This window comes from Phaeoacremonium minimum (assembly GCF_000392275.1).
Source record: "Phaeoacremonium minimum UCRPA7 unplaced genomic scaffold PA7_03_scaffold_331, whole genome shotgun sequence".
NCBI classification, from domain to species: domain Eukaryota; kingdom Fungi; phylum Ascomycota; class Sordariomycetes; order Togniniales; family Togniniaceae; genus Phaeoacremonium; species Phaeoacremonium minimum.
This window is the reverse complement of record NW_006921235.1, coordinates 64,387-78,303: the sequence shown is the minus strand read 5'-3', so window position 1 is coordinate 78,303 and position 13,917 is coordinate 64,387. Positions and strand designations below refer to the sequence as shown.

The 13,917-nt window shown below is 49.0% G+C and overlaps 3 protein-coding genes across 3 annotated transcripts; all 3 read left to right on the top strand.

The window, feature by feature from the left end:
* Positions 1–211: 211 nt before the first annotated feature.
* On the top strand, positions 212–1,562 carry UCRPA7_4268 (putative aspartate aminotransferase protein; the record flags this gene model as incomplete). Its single annotated transcript, XM_007916825.1, has 3 exons — positions 212–508; positions 574–1,381; positions 1,447–1,562. The coding sequence occupies 3 exons, from the start codon at positions 212–214 to the stop codon at positions 1,560–1,562; spliced, it is 1,221 nt and encodes a 406-aa protein (XP_007915016.1).
* Positions 1,563–4,700: 3,138 nt separating this feature from the next.
* Positions 4,701–6,769, top strand: UCRPA7_4267 (putative hydantoinase b oxoprolinase protein; the record flags this gene model as incomplete). Its single annotated transcript, XM_007916855.1, has 6 exons — positions 4,701–4,994; positions 5,042–5,141; positions 5,198–5,304; positions 5,354–5,636; positions 5,686–5,880; positions 5,934–6,769. The coding sequence occupies 6 exons, from the start codon at positions 4,701–4,703 to the stop codon at positions 6,767–6,769; spliced, it is 1,815 nt and encodes a 604-aa protein (XP_007915046.1).
* Positions 6,770–7,639: 870 nt separating this feature from the next.
* Positions 7,640–8,972, top strand: UCRPA7_4266 (putative clavaminate synthase-like protein; the record flags this gene model as incomplete). Its single annotated transcript, XM_007916832.1, has 4 exons — positions 7,640–7,700; positions 7,759–7,971; positions 8,022–8,329; positions 8,382–8,972. 4 exons carry the CDS (start codon positions 7,640–7,642, stop codon positions 8,970–8,972), a joined length of 1,173 nt encoding a protein of 390 aa, XP_007915023.1.
* Between the last annotated feature and the right edge of the window lie 4,945 nt (positions 8,973–13,917).

The following is a 13,917-nucleotide window of genomic DNA, read 5'->3' as shown; positions in this document are numbered from 1 at the left end:
CAGTCATTCGCTGGGTTCAGGAGGAGCTCCATGTCACTAAGCTCACCATTTTTAGTGGGTCTGAACGGCGCCAGTAATGCGCGCGTTAAGCCCACTCGGTATTGCAACACCGATTGTGCAATGACACGGGCTCACCCTCTGCCATTGGCACTCAATTGCAGTTCTCTCCGGTTCGATCTGGAAAGTCCTCAAAGTTTCAAGACATCTGACCATGGGGTCCATTCAGAGAACATCGGCTTTTGCCAAAGCAGAGTTCATTCCTCCCGACAGCATCTTTGAGGTGACGAAGCGATATCTTGCTGACACAGAGCCACGAAAGGTGAACCTCGGTCAAGGGACCTATCGTAATGAGGAAGGCAAACCGTGGGTGCTGCCATCAGTGAAGTTGGCGAAGGAGAAAATAGGGGATTGTGGGCATGAATACCTGCCGATTGCGGGATTGAAAGATTTTCGTGACAGCGCTGTGAAGCTTGTTTTTCACGACACCAAGGCCTTGGAGGAACAAAGAGTAAGTGATCCAGCATACAACGGTTAACGATATTATCCTGCCAGATCTTGCTGATATTGTCATAGGTTGCATCATGCCAATCACTCTCAGGGACTGGCGCGCTACTTCTCGCTGGATTGGCTCTCAGGAAATCCAATCCTGACATTTCTACCTTGTACATTACAGACCCGACCTGGTCGAACCATGAGCTGCTCTTTGCTTCCATGGGCTTTCTCGTAAAGACACTCCCGTACTACAAAGATGGAGCGTTTGACTTCGCGAGTTACATGGAGGTGCTCAAGACTGCGGATGCACGCTGCGCCGTCGTTCTTCACGCATGTGCCCATAATCCTACTGGATGTGACCCATCTCAGGAGCAATGGAAGGAGATTGCTGGTGTGGTGAAGCAAAACGGCATCTTCCCCATTTTCGACTCCGCGTATCTGGGATTCAACTCGGGGTCGGTCGATAAGGATGCATGGGCAATCCGGCACTTTGTGGAAGACTTGGGCCTTGAAGCATCTATTTGCCTGTCTTTTGCTAAGAGCATGGGGCTGTATGGAGAGCGGATCGGACTTGTTACCTTCGTAACCAACTCGGCGGAGACAGCGCGGACAGTGGGTTCCATTCTTGAGAATGTACAGCGGGCCACAGTCTCCAACCCACCGGCTTACGGTGCCCGAATTGCTGCGGCGGTGCTTGGAACCCCGGCCATCGCACAACAGTGGGCAGTAGATCTATTGACAATGTCCCAGCGCATTCAATCAATGCGCCAAAAGCTGTACGACGCTCTAGTGAAGCGGCAAACACCCGGCGACTGGTCGCATATCGTAAAGCAAACGGGCATGTTTGGTTATACCGGAATCAGTCCTTTGCAGGTGAAGCATCTCGAATGTAAGTCTACTACCGAAGAACGCACTGGAACACGACTTTTCAGGGCTAATCTCCCAATCTTCTAGCTGCGTACCACGTCTACATGGCCGAAACATCCCGCATATCCATTGCAGGACTCAACGACGGCAATCTGGAGTACTTTGCAACTGCATTGGACGAGACTGTTCGGACGGTGCATTAGTGTTAGTTGCAATTGAGATTAGAAATGGAACCCCGTCCTCTCAAACGTCTGCCGAGCAAATTCCCTGGGTGTTATCTGCGTGATGCACTCGATCGGTTCGCAAAGCCGGGTGGAGCTCCACCCTCCACCTCCATCAGCAATTGAGCCAGCCTCGGTGATCGGGCTCCTTATGAAGTACTTGAATAGCCTGCCGGAGCCCCTCCTATTGACACGGCGCTGCTCCGCTGGTGTCCGGGTTAGCCAAAGAGGTTGGCTTGAATGAGGAGGCATCCATACAGACCTATCTATGTAATGGAATACTTAGGCACTCTAGTGGCTCACCCCGCTATCGATCATTACCAGCCCTGCTAGGTTAGATAGATAATTAGAATCTAATGCCACCAAACAAGGAGTATACTGGTAGTGGGGTTGGTGTTGACTGTCTGTATCGCGGGGCAGATAAGGATGTGAAGTGTACATTGATCGTTGATTCTGGAGCTCCGCAGGCATCGGAGTCGTCGACCGACTCGGGTTTGTCACGTCATTCAGCAACTGCAATAACCCGGCAGCATTTGCGCCTCCGCTTCGGCGCGTGAATACTCATTGAACCGACTCTAGTCGGAATATTATCACCCATTCAGTCCATCGCGACTTATCCTCGAAGCTCCTTACTCAGTTTTCGACTGCTGCATGCCAGACAACAGTAACAGCGGCACTGCACTTGAATCCTAAGACCAGATTGACGAACAATGGGTTCACTTCCAGAGCCCGTCCACGGCATTAGGATTGCCATTGACCGAGGAGGAACATTTACAGATGTGAGCAATGAAGCTCATAGTGACATACCTCTACTGACTGAGGATGCAGTGCGTTGCAACAGTCCCAGGTCAAGATGACATTCTGATCAAGTTGCCATCCGTGAACCCTAGTCACTATCCTGATGCGCCCGTGGAGGCGATAAGACGGGTGTTAGAGACTGCCACTGGTAGATCGTATCCAAGAGGGCAGAAGATCTCATTACAAGGAGTTGGTGCGTACTTTCCTTCTGATGTTTCGGCTGCGCTAATTTGAGTAGAGTCAATTCGAATGGGAACTACCGTCGCAACCAATGCCTTACTTGAGAGGAAAGGAGAACGTACAGCTTTCGTTGTTACAAAGGGTCTTAAGGTGGGCAATGTCAGAATTCGCTGGAGCTTGAATTAATTCTGTGACAGGACTTGCTCCATATCGGCAATCAATCCAGACCAAAGCTCTTCGATCTCGCAATCAATAAACCTGAAGTCCTTTATTCTAAGGTCATAGAGGTTTCGGAACGAGTTACTCTGGAAGCTTGGACTGAAAGCAAACAGCCCTTTTCTATTGATGTCCAGTCAGATCCTGCACTAGTAGAGGGAATTACTGGAGAAGTCGTAAGAGTATTGGAGCCTCTGGGTAAGTGTTTCGGCAAAATTCAAAATAAGAACTCGCTGATTCCCATGATATCAGATCTCGAAGCTACAAGACAGTCTTTGCAAGAGGTTTACGACGAAGGATTCCGCTCCATTGCCATTTGTCTAATGCATAGCTATACGTTCCGTGATCATGAAACTGCCGTTGGAAAACTTGCCGAGGAGATCGGATTTACTCATATTTCTTTGAGTGCCGAGCTCTCGCCGATCGTAAAGATTGTACCGCGAGGCAATTCCGCAACAGTAGACGCATACTTGACACCAGAAATTAAGAAGTACCTGCGCGGGTTTGAAAGTGGTTTTACAGACTTGAAGACAAGTGGCTGTCGTTGTGAATTTATGCAGAGCGATGGCGGCCTTGTGGAGTTCACTGGATTGTCTGGTCTGCGGTCAATCTTGTCAGGCCCTGCAGGAGGCGTTGTCGGGTACGCAAGAACCTGCTATGACCCCGAAGAAAAGACCCCCGTCATAGGTTTTGATATGGGTGGAACAAGTACGGATGTGTCCCGGTGAGTGGTGCTGGGGAGTTTGAATCGATGAAGAACGTTTGCTAATGAGGAGCCAGTTATACCGGTGAGCTGGAACAGATTTTCGAGACTACCACTGCGGGCGTTATTGTGCAAAGCCCCCAACTTGACATCAATACAGTTGCGGCGGGCGGTGGGAGCATTTTGACCTGGCAGAGTGGTATGTTCAAGGTTGGTCCAGAGAGCGCGTCTGCATATCCTGGACCAGCATGCTATCGTAATGGCGGTCCTTTGACGGTGACCGATGCAAACTTGGTTCTGGGTCGACTTCGACCAGAGTTCTTTCCAAAGATCTTTGGAGCCAATGAGGATTTGCCTTTGGATGTGGACGCAAGCCGACAGCTTTTCGAAGCTCTTACAGCTGAGATCAATCTCGAAGTAGATCCGAAGCTGACTGTGGAGGAAGTAGCCGCTGGGTAAGATCAAATTCGACCCGGCTATATGTTCGCATGCTTACAACAAAAACCAATAGCTTCTTAGATGTTGCAAACGAGGCAATGTGCAGACCAATCCGGACTCTGACTGAAGCTAAAGGGTACGATGCCGGTCTTCATAACCTCTCGTCTTTCGGTGGAGCAGGCGGACAGCATGCATGCGAGATCGCCAGAACTCTCGGCGTGTCCAGAATCCTGATTCACAAATACTCCTCAGTGCTTTCTGCATATGGAATGGCTCTTGCAGACTTAGTCCACGAAGAACGAAGTCCATGCGCGGTTACATATAGCGACGAGAATTTGCCACTTTTCAATGCTGAGCTTGACAAGCTACAAAGAATCTCGATCGAGGCTCTGGTCAAGCAACAAATACCCAAGGCTCGGATTACATCAGAGAGATACCTTAATATGCGTTTCCATGGAAGCGATACAGCACTGATGATTCAAGCATCCACAGAAAAAGGAAGCTTCCTAGTTGCGTTTGAAGATGCTCACCGCAAACAGTTCGGATTTGTACCAGCAGGCCGTGAAGTTATAGTCGATGATTATCGGGTACGATCAGTCGGGAAGAGCTCCTTAGACATGCCTATTTCATGGTCAGCCGAACTTCAGTCAATAGATGCCAAGGTCCTCCAAGGAGCGGATCTTGCGAAGAAAGTGTACTTCAGAGGCTTCGGGTGGTGCCACACCCCAGTTCATGGTCTCGGCGAGACACCCCAGGGTTCCAAAATCAAAGGCCCTGCACTGATAATGGATGACAAACAAACAATTGTCGTCATTCCTCAGGCTACTGCTACTATCCTATCGAACATGATCATTGTTGATGTCGAAGTTGGTAGGAAAGATACTGTATCCGCCTCAAAAGCCGACCCGATCCAGTTGTCGATCTTCGGTCACCGATTCATGGGAGTTGCTGAGCAAATGGGTCGCGCTCTTCAGAAAACAAGTGTGAGCACTAACATTAAGGAACGCCTCGACTTTTCCTGCACAGTCTTCTCTCCTGATGGCGGCCTTGTAGCTAATGCCCCTCATGTTCCCGCAATGGTATGTACTCGGAACTTTTGCTCTTTTAATAACATGCATTTGCTGAGAGATTCAAGATTGGAAGTATGGCATTTGCTGTGAAGTGGCAGATCGAGCACTGGGGTGATAATCTACGACCCGGAGATGTTATTCTCTCGAATGCACCAGGTCAGTACTGTGCACTTCAGATTTTGTTGATATGGACAACTAATCCGACGAGCTAGAATGTGGCGGTACTCATCTTCCTGATCTGACAGTCATTACCCCTATATTCGACATCGAAGGAAAGAAGATTATTTTCTGGACCGCTTCTAGAGGACATCATGCTGATGTGGGTAACATCCGGCTGCGAGTCGCCTATTTATGCTAACATTACATAGATTGGCGGTATTCTGCCCGGGTCCATGCCTCCTAATTCAAAAGAGCTCTGGGAGGAGGGCGCAGTTATCAAGGCTTTCAAGGTTGTCGAGGGTGGCGAGTTCAAAGAAGCAGAACTTACTGAACTTCTGATGGCGCCAGCAAAGTCACCAGGTTGCCAGGGTACCAGATGTCTTCGAGACAATGTCTCCGATATCAAAGCCCAGGCTGCTGCAAACCACCGTGGAAGCCAGCTAATCCATTCACTGATAAAAGACTATGGTCTAGAAGCAGTGCAGTTCTACAGTATGTTGCCTTCACTCATGGACCTCTTCGTAATACTGAACAGCAACAGTGGAGGAAATACAAGGCGCCGCAGAACGCGCAGTGCGAGACATGCTACGGACAATTTACAAATCCACGAGCGGGAAGCCCTTGGAAGCTGTTGACTACATGGATGATGGTACACCGATCCAGCTGAAAGTTACGATCGACGGGTCCACAGGCGGTGCGATCTTTGACTTCGAAGGCACTGGCCCCGAAGCTTATGGTACATCTCTCATCTGACCTTTTTGATACAATGTAATCTCTAACTGGAAATAGGAAATTGGAACGCCCCCATCGCAATTTGCAACTCATCTATCATCTTTGCACTACGCTGTATGGTGAACATGGATATCCCGCTCAATCAAGGAGCCATACGCCCCATCGATGTTCGTATACCTGACTGCTCGCTCCTTAAGCCATCAGAAGATGCAGCTGTCTGCGCCGGAAACGTTCTAACCTCTCAACGTATCGTTGATGTGATCTTCAAGGCTTTTAACGCAGTCGCAGCTAGTCAAGGATGCATGAATAACCTCACCTTTGGAACGGACGACGAGGAGAATGGCTTTGGGTACTACGAGACCATCTGCGGCGGGTCTGGTGGTGGGCCAACCTGGGATGGTACAAGTGGCGTGCATACCAACATGACCAACACGCGTATCACAGATCCTGAGGTCCTTGAGAGAAGATACCCAGTTATTCTGGAAAGATTTTGTCTTCGAGAAGGAAGCGGAGGAAACGGAAAATATAGAGGTGGTGATGGAATCGTAAGGGACATTGTCTTTCGCACCCCAACAAAGGTGTCTATCCTGAGTGAACGGAGAACATTCGCACCGTACGGGCTCGAAGGAGGGGATGATGGAAAGCGGGGCCAGAATCTTTGGATCAAGAAGACTGGCCGGGTGATAAACTTGGGAGGCAAGAACACGGCAATGATGGAGGCGGGCGATAGAATCGTTATTCTCTCTCCCGGTGGAGGTGGATGGGGGAAGCCCAGCGCCGCTAAGAGCGAAGGTCACCCCTTGGAGAAGTTGGTCACAAAAGTGAAGCAGGGATTTGTGGGTGTAGCTAATGGAACCGTGGATATCATCCAGTCTATGGGCGAATCTGCATGAGGTTGACCGGTATACATGGTTGTAGTACCTTCACATTTGAGGGTTCTTGTATTATAGATATAGATTCGATGTTCTGCAAGATAGTACTTGTTAACACTGAGCAACTAATCCTACGAACAGCATGGGCAGAATCCATGATTAGACATAGGATTCTACGACCGTTGAAAGCATTTGCAACTATTTCTGAGTCCTGTCTATCACCGCATAGAATCAACCCTTACCTCTCCAAAGAACGTTCAAACTTGTATAGTCATGACGGCTGGTGTTGAACCGTAGTAAATCCTCGCTGGAGGATTAGACATGCTCGGTCCTGTTGGCAATATTTACGCGTACATCTGGAGTAGGAAACTGCATATTCTAGAGATAATTGCCTAAGGAGACAGGCATGCAGCTTTGAGCACATCGCGACGTGATGACTCCCGGGAGGAGCATTTTCCAACCCTGTATCAACCATCAAATGACGACCGTATGAAAACTAGATTGTGAGCTACGCTTTGTTGTTGGAACAACAGATGCTCTCCTACGTGACCCATGATGTTGAAAATAGTGGAGCTCCTGGCAAGGGGCGAGCGGGGAGGAGCTCCTCCGGATACATCTGTCTGAGCGTGTGAGTTGTTCCCACTAATGAGCCACTGCATGCTCCTCCCGCGGATCTCTCCCATTTGATCACCAATGTAGTCACAAGGACGCAGGATGAGCTATCATGTTTGCCAACTCTTACTGTAACATCCGCTTTAGCACATTCCACAGTGTTGCACATCGGAAGAGTGTTAAGCATATAATAATGGTTATCATATCTCAAAGGCCATTCTCGAGATTTGATTCACATTGAACATCTTAACAGAGGTTTGAATATTGATCTCCTTCACAATGGCTCCCAGCATCGATCTGCTTCCAGAGTACTCACTACCGCCACCTACCAAAGAAAACTGTTAGTAGTGCCAGATAACCCAACCTCCGTCGAATGACATTGACTGAAACAAATACAGTGGACTATGTCGACCTCGTGAATTTGGATCTCTCGAAGTTCGATGATCCTGTTGGCAGAAAGGAGCTCGCAAGAGAGCTCTACGAAGCTGCCACCGGCTACGGTTTCCTCACCCTCACCAACCATGGCATCTCAGACGAGATTTATATGCGTCAGATGCGTATTGCAAATGCTGTGATGACACTTCCACCAGAAAAAAAGGCTCCTTATGAAGGTAGGAATAGGTACTCAAGTCTGCGGTGCAATGTTAACTTGCGATAATAGTTACCCCTGAGGAGGACGCCCGCGGACTCTACGTCGGCTATAAACCCGCAGGACCGCTCGGACACAAAGGAGGGTTTCCGAAGCAGTTGGATCACTTCAATCTGCTTGTTCACGACTCCAAAGAAGGTCGTCAACATCCTGAGGTCTTCCGTCCATACATGCCGGAGACCTACGAGGTCATGCACTTCATCAGAAACAACATCTTGAAGAAGCTGCTTAGGCTTGTTGCAATGATCTTAGAAGTGCCAGAAGAAGCGGTGCTGTCTACTCACGCGCCAGGTGGATCCAAAACCGAGTATATTCGTTATGTGAGTTTTGAAAGCCCCGGTCATCCTGGCCCTGATCTAACAGATTTCTCAGATGATGTGCGAGCCTCGCTCAAAGGAAGAAAGCGAGAAATACCGTGATATCTTTCTATCTGGTCATACTGACTGGGGTACATGGACTTTCCTTTTCTCACAGCCGATTGCTGCACTCCAGGTGTTGTGCCACCACACTGGTCGGTACAGATGGGTCAAGCATCAACCCCGCGGCCTCGTTGTAAACTTCGGCGAAGCCCTCGAGCGACTTACCGGCGGACTTTTTAAGGCCACAATTCATCGTGTTATTCAGCCACCAGAGGACCAGCGCCATCTGCGTAGAATTGGTGTTATCTATTTTGCTCGTCCAGCCGACGAGAGAGAGCTTGTGCCCATCGAGAACTCCCCACTGTTGGAGCGTCTTGGAGCTGACAAGCCAATTGACGATAGGATCTTCTGCATGGCTGATTACCTTGATGCGAGAAAGCACGGTTGGAAGAGATATGAATTTGACATTGATCGGCCTAGAGACTCTACGAAGCATGCAGACTTCTTCGACGGAGAGTATCCTGACCCCGACGGACACAAGAGCCTTGGCAAGTTTGACAACGTACCAAGAGTAAACTACAGCATTCCCAAGGTGACGGCTTGAAAGAATACTAAGAACAGGATAGGATAAACATGTAGCTTTGAGATTTTTTCCAAGAGAAAGATTCTAGTCTTATCCAGACTCTCCATCTCGCGAGATATTTTAACAGTCTCGTTCATCAACTCCAAGTTGATCTATTTGCAAGTGTATAGATTGTGGTCCAGTATGAAAGTTCCCATTCGCGTGAGAACCGAAGCTTGAATTAGATAAAACTCAAGAGAACCTAGCTTTGCAGGCTTGATAGAGCCGTCCACCCTCCATCTACATAGGGATGTCCACGTTATACCGTCACTCTTGGAAGAGTCTGCGCAATTACCGTATCGTCTTCAATTTCTTCAAAACCCATCTACAGACGCCCCGCTTCCAAGTTTCATCCTTTGACCCGCTTGATAAAAGGCGCCTCCCAGCAACTCCTTTGGGCGCTGAGTTAGTGAGTGATTTAGTGGCTTGGTAGTGCTGCGCGATGTGGTATCCGCTGGCTGTCCTCCCCACTGCTAATCAAATCGACTTGTCGCGCATGCTATAGATAAGTAAGGCGCCGTGTCCTCGTTTTCTTATCTTGCATTGGACCGAGCCAGGACACTACCTTACGTATTTGACTCCGCACGGTCTCCGTAGATCTCCCTGGCTCACCCGAGTGACACACTAAGCAACAGTCACTCGTAGTACCCGATTACCCCGACTTCATGCCTGCTCGGTTTTAAATTGTCAGCCCGTCATTCGCCCATGTCGGGAGGAGCACCTCCCAGACGCCAGTACGACGACAGGCATTCAGTCAGTTCAGGTCCGTGCCAGTCTAGCCAATAGGATGGCCCGACCCGTCTTAGCTTGACCTGTCTCCCGCCACAAGAGATATCGATATCGTAGAACAGCCAAGTTCTTGGACAGGAGCACCTCTCACCCAGGGTGCGCTATATCTGGCTTTTGGTTTGATATCGGTATCAGGGGATTGATCAGCGTGGACACATCCGGGATCTCCAATTGCAGGATAAAAACCCGGGACTGCACGCGCATGTGCAAGTAGTACGTGAGCAGACAAAGGCCAGACAGTGTAGTAACTTGTTGGCTCTTTGCAAGTCTTCTTCTCAAAGAGGGCCCTCTCCTTACTTGTGTCAAGTCACGCGATTGCTGTTGACTCCTGCTCCCAAGTCTGGCTGCGTTCTTGAGTTGGCACTTTAAGAGGTTTATATTGTGGCCGCAGAAGTCACGATTACCTGATCACATACACTTGATATCTACAGCCATGGGTGTCTCTTCGCGTGTGAAGGAGTATTTTCGGGGTGCACCAACATCGGCACTCGAGAAGAAGCTCGTGTTTAAACTCGACTTCTTCATCCTGACTTTCTGCTGTTTAGCATATTTCATGTGAGTATTGCAGTCGAGTTGAGTTGCGTTATCTGAATTAACAAGGCCGTTAGGAACTATCTGGATAGATCTAACATTACTCAGGCATATGTCTCGGGTATGAAAGAGGACCTTGGATTTGAGGGTGCCGACCTGACCGTTATAAACACTATTTACTCGGTTGGCTATCTCATGTAGGTACCCTCCGCTTCTGCATTTGAATATTATCTATATGAGCTAATGTTTCCATAGTGGAATCATTCCTAATGGAGCACTTCTGACGTATTTTCGCCCGAGAATCTTCTTTCCCACCATGATCACTATATGGGCAGGGTTCACAATGTGCACAGCTGCTGCAAAGCGACCTGAGCACATCATGGCTATCCGATTCTTCCAGGGATACGCCGAGTCCTGCTCCTTTGCTGGCACACATTACCTCCTAGGTTCCTGGTACACGGAAAGAGAGCTCGGAAAGAGAAGTGGTATATTCACTGCTTCTGGCCTCGCTGGCGGAATGTTTGGCGGATTCTTGCAATCCGGCATTCACAAGTCTATGAATGGGCTACATGGGCTTCCTGGATGGCGTTGGCTGTACATTGTGAGTACTGCTGTCTTCTATCTGACTCCACCTCATGCGATTCAGCAAAGCTCATACTGGCAAATACAGATTGACGGAATTATTACACTTCCCGTAGCTCTCTACGGATTTCTTCTCTTCCCAGATACTCCGGCTACCACAACAGCGCCTTATCTGTCGGCCGCAGAGAAAGAGCTCGCCATTACTCGGGTGCCACAAGTTGTTGGAAGTCCAGTGCTGGAAGTTGCTTTTGTGAAGCGCGTTCTATCGACCTGGTATTTCTACGCATTTGGCCTTCTATGGATTCTAGCCAATTGCTCGGAAGCAGCGAGCTCACAGTCGCTTTTGAACTTGTATATGAAGAGCCACCCGACGATCAAGTACTCGGTCTATCAGCTGAACAACTATCCTACTGGTGTACAAGCTGTTGGCATTGTCTCGACGCTATTCTGGGCATGCTACACTGACATCTTTGGCAAGAGATGGATCACTGGTTACTTCAATGCTCTCACTGGTATCATCACCTCTGCGATTATCCTTGCCCCAAGCACTTCCACCGCGGGCATCTTCGGCGCATATTACTGGGCTGCAGCAATTTACTGCTGCCAGGCTACTTTCTTTGCGTGGGCAAACGATAGTCTCAGAGGACAACCACACACCATTCGTGCTGTGATCATTGCTTCGATGAACTTTGGAGGCAACACATTTCAAGCGTTTTGGCCACTAATATTCTACCGAGCAGATATGGCTCCCATGTTCACTGTAGGTGCTTCAATTTCAATTCTAACGACCAAGACTAACATGCATCAGCGTGGCATGTGGGCTATGATTGGTGTCTGTATTTCCTTGTCTATTTGGGTGACAGTTATGGTCATTCATGAGAAGAGACACCCGAGGACTTTGCAAGGTGTGTTGGTGGAAGGTGTGCCTGATAACATCTCTGCCACGCACGAATCTGGAGAAGGATCCCTCTATCAGCAGACGGTGACCGCGAATAAGTCAGCTAACGAGTAATTGCCGTTTCAAAGCGGCGCTGTGCTGTTTCGCTAGCGTACTCTTCGTTGTCCCGGGTCTGCATTGTGCCTCGACGGCGGTCGGTGTCGCCCGGGTTACCCCTTTTGTCCAATATGCGGGGAGCGCTCTACGGTCACTAGGAATTAGGTTGATAGATGCCTGCTATCTGATTGTCATTGAAATGAACCAGCGAGTCACAGGATGAGCGATGATAGACTCTCAACAGAGATATGCCGTGGGTGATACTTGGCCTGTGAATCCGTGGCTGACGATCCATGGAAGTTGGGAGGAGCTCCTCCCAACCGTTAGGTTAGCCCCTGTCTGATATGGTTGTAGCGCATCAGCCCCACTAATCCCCACGGCCTATGATTGCTGGCAGGCAGAGATGAGGATTGCTTGCAGCGACTATGACGGCACAGCCGTCGCGTTGTGGTCTGGGGCATCAGTACCTAGGTAGTCGCTTGCTCCGCTGCCCGTGAACGAGATCAGCTTGGAGCATCACAATTTGCTAGGTCTACAACAGTTACTTGAAGGACGAGGTATACAATTTTCCGTTTTTCCTCTAAGTGATAGATACAAGTCTTAAATGCGCTAGCGATCCGTACTCCTGAGCGTCTAATTGACCAGATTCCCGCCTACTCGGCTGCCGTATATCGTTCCTATTCTCCTTGGGCGCCGTGATGGGAATGGAGGATGGGAAAAAAGGATAATGGTCGTAATTTGGAATTCGCACTGGCAGCAAAGTACTGTACAGTATAGGACAGTACCGTACTTCCCCTGAAATAGGCACTAAAGGGGCCCGTCTCACACTAACTATCGCTGTGGGTCGGCGATACTTCCCCCGCTGATAAAGGCCCCAAGGCGAGATAAGCCCTCTCCTCCATTATCGACGACGGTCGTCGAAAGAGCCAACTAATGTGAAGTCTGGCTGAAGCGGACTTGCTGTCTACTACCTCACCACGCAAAGCACGAAGCAATATACATAAATAGGTGGTATTTTTTTGCACTCGCGACAGTGAAAAGCCATATCTACCGAAGCTTGGTCCCACGATGAGCACGCGGCCGATCTCAGACACGGAGAAGTTGGAACAGAATTCTACTACCGCCACATCACCAAGTGCAACTTTACGCCCATTCGCATGTCCTGCGTGTCCAAGTCGCTTTACTCGCCTTGTAAGTTACGCATTGTGTGATAACGGTGACCCTGAACTAAGGATTTGCAGGAAAACTTGAACCGACATACTCGTTCAGGTAACAACAAATATCCTGGATACAGATATGACGAGGCATATGCTGACGCCTCTTCTGTAGTTCACCGAGAATCCAACAGGAGGCCATTTCCATGCCCCCACTGCGATGTATCCTTCTCGAGGAGGTATGGCGCTCATGAATATGATCTATGACCGCCTAGTGTCTTTGTTGCTAATAACTACTAGCGATCTGAGGAAACGGCATGTTAAGAAATGCCATCCTCCTGCCACTTCTGCAAAATCTTCTCCTCCAGAGTCACTACCCCAACTTACATTAGACCTTGAAACGGTAAAGCTCCACTACATTCGTAATTTGACCATCGAGTATACTAATCATCATATTCCACTCCACGTAGACGAATGAACTAGGCCCAGACTTGTTCTCAGCTCAACACATCTCATGGCTATTTAGGTTACCTCAGTATATTGCGGCATATTTTGAGAGATTTCATCCTACTTTCCCTACTCTTCACGAAGCAACCTTTGACCTAGCAACGACCAAGGAGCCTCTACTCCAAGCGGTTGCTTGTATCGGTGCAGTTTGCCATTCCCCCACTCCTGATCATAGGATCAGTGTAGCGTTGTTCGAGGCTGGTTTCAATTTCCTAGAGCAATATGTGTGTTTACCCCGTACATGATAGGAAGACCTTGAGACTAATTGCCTAGCAAGACTAGAGAAGATCGTTCAAGGCTCAGGGAAATCTGGACTATTCAAGCATACCTTCTTCTCGAGTATTTCGCCATCTACAGCTGCCAGGATGAC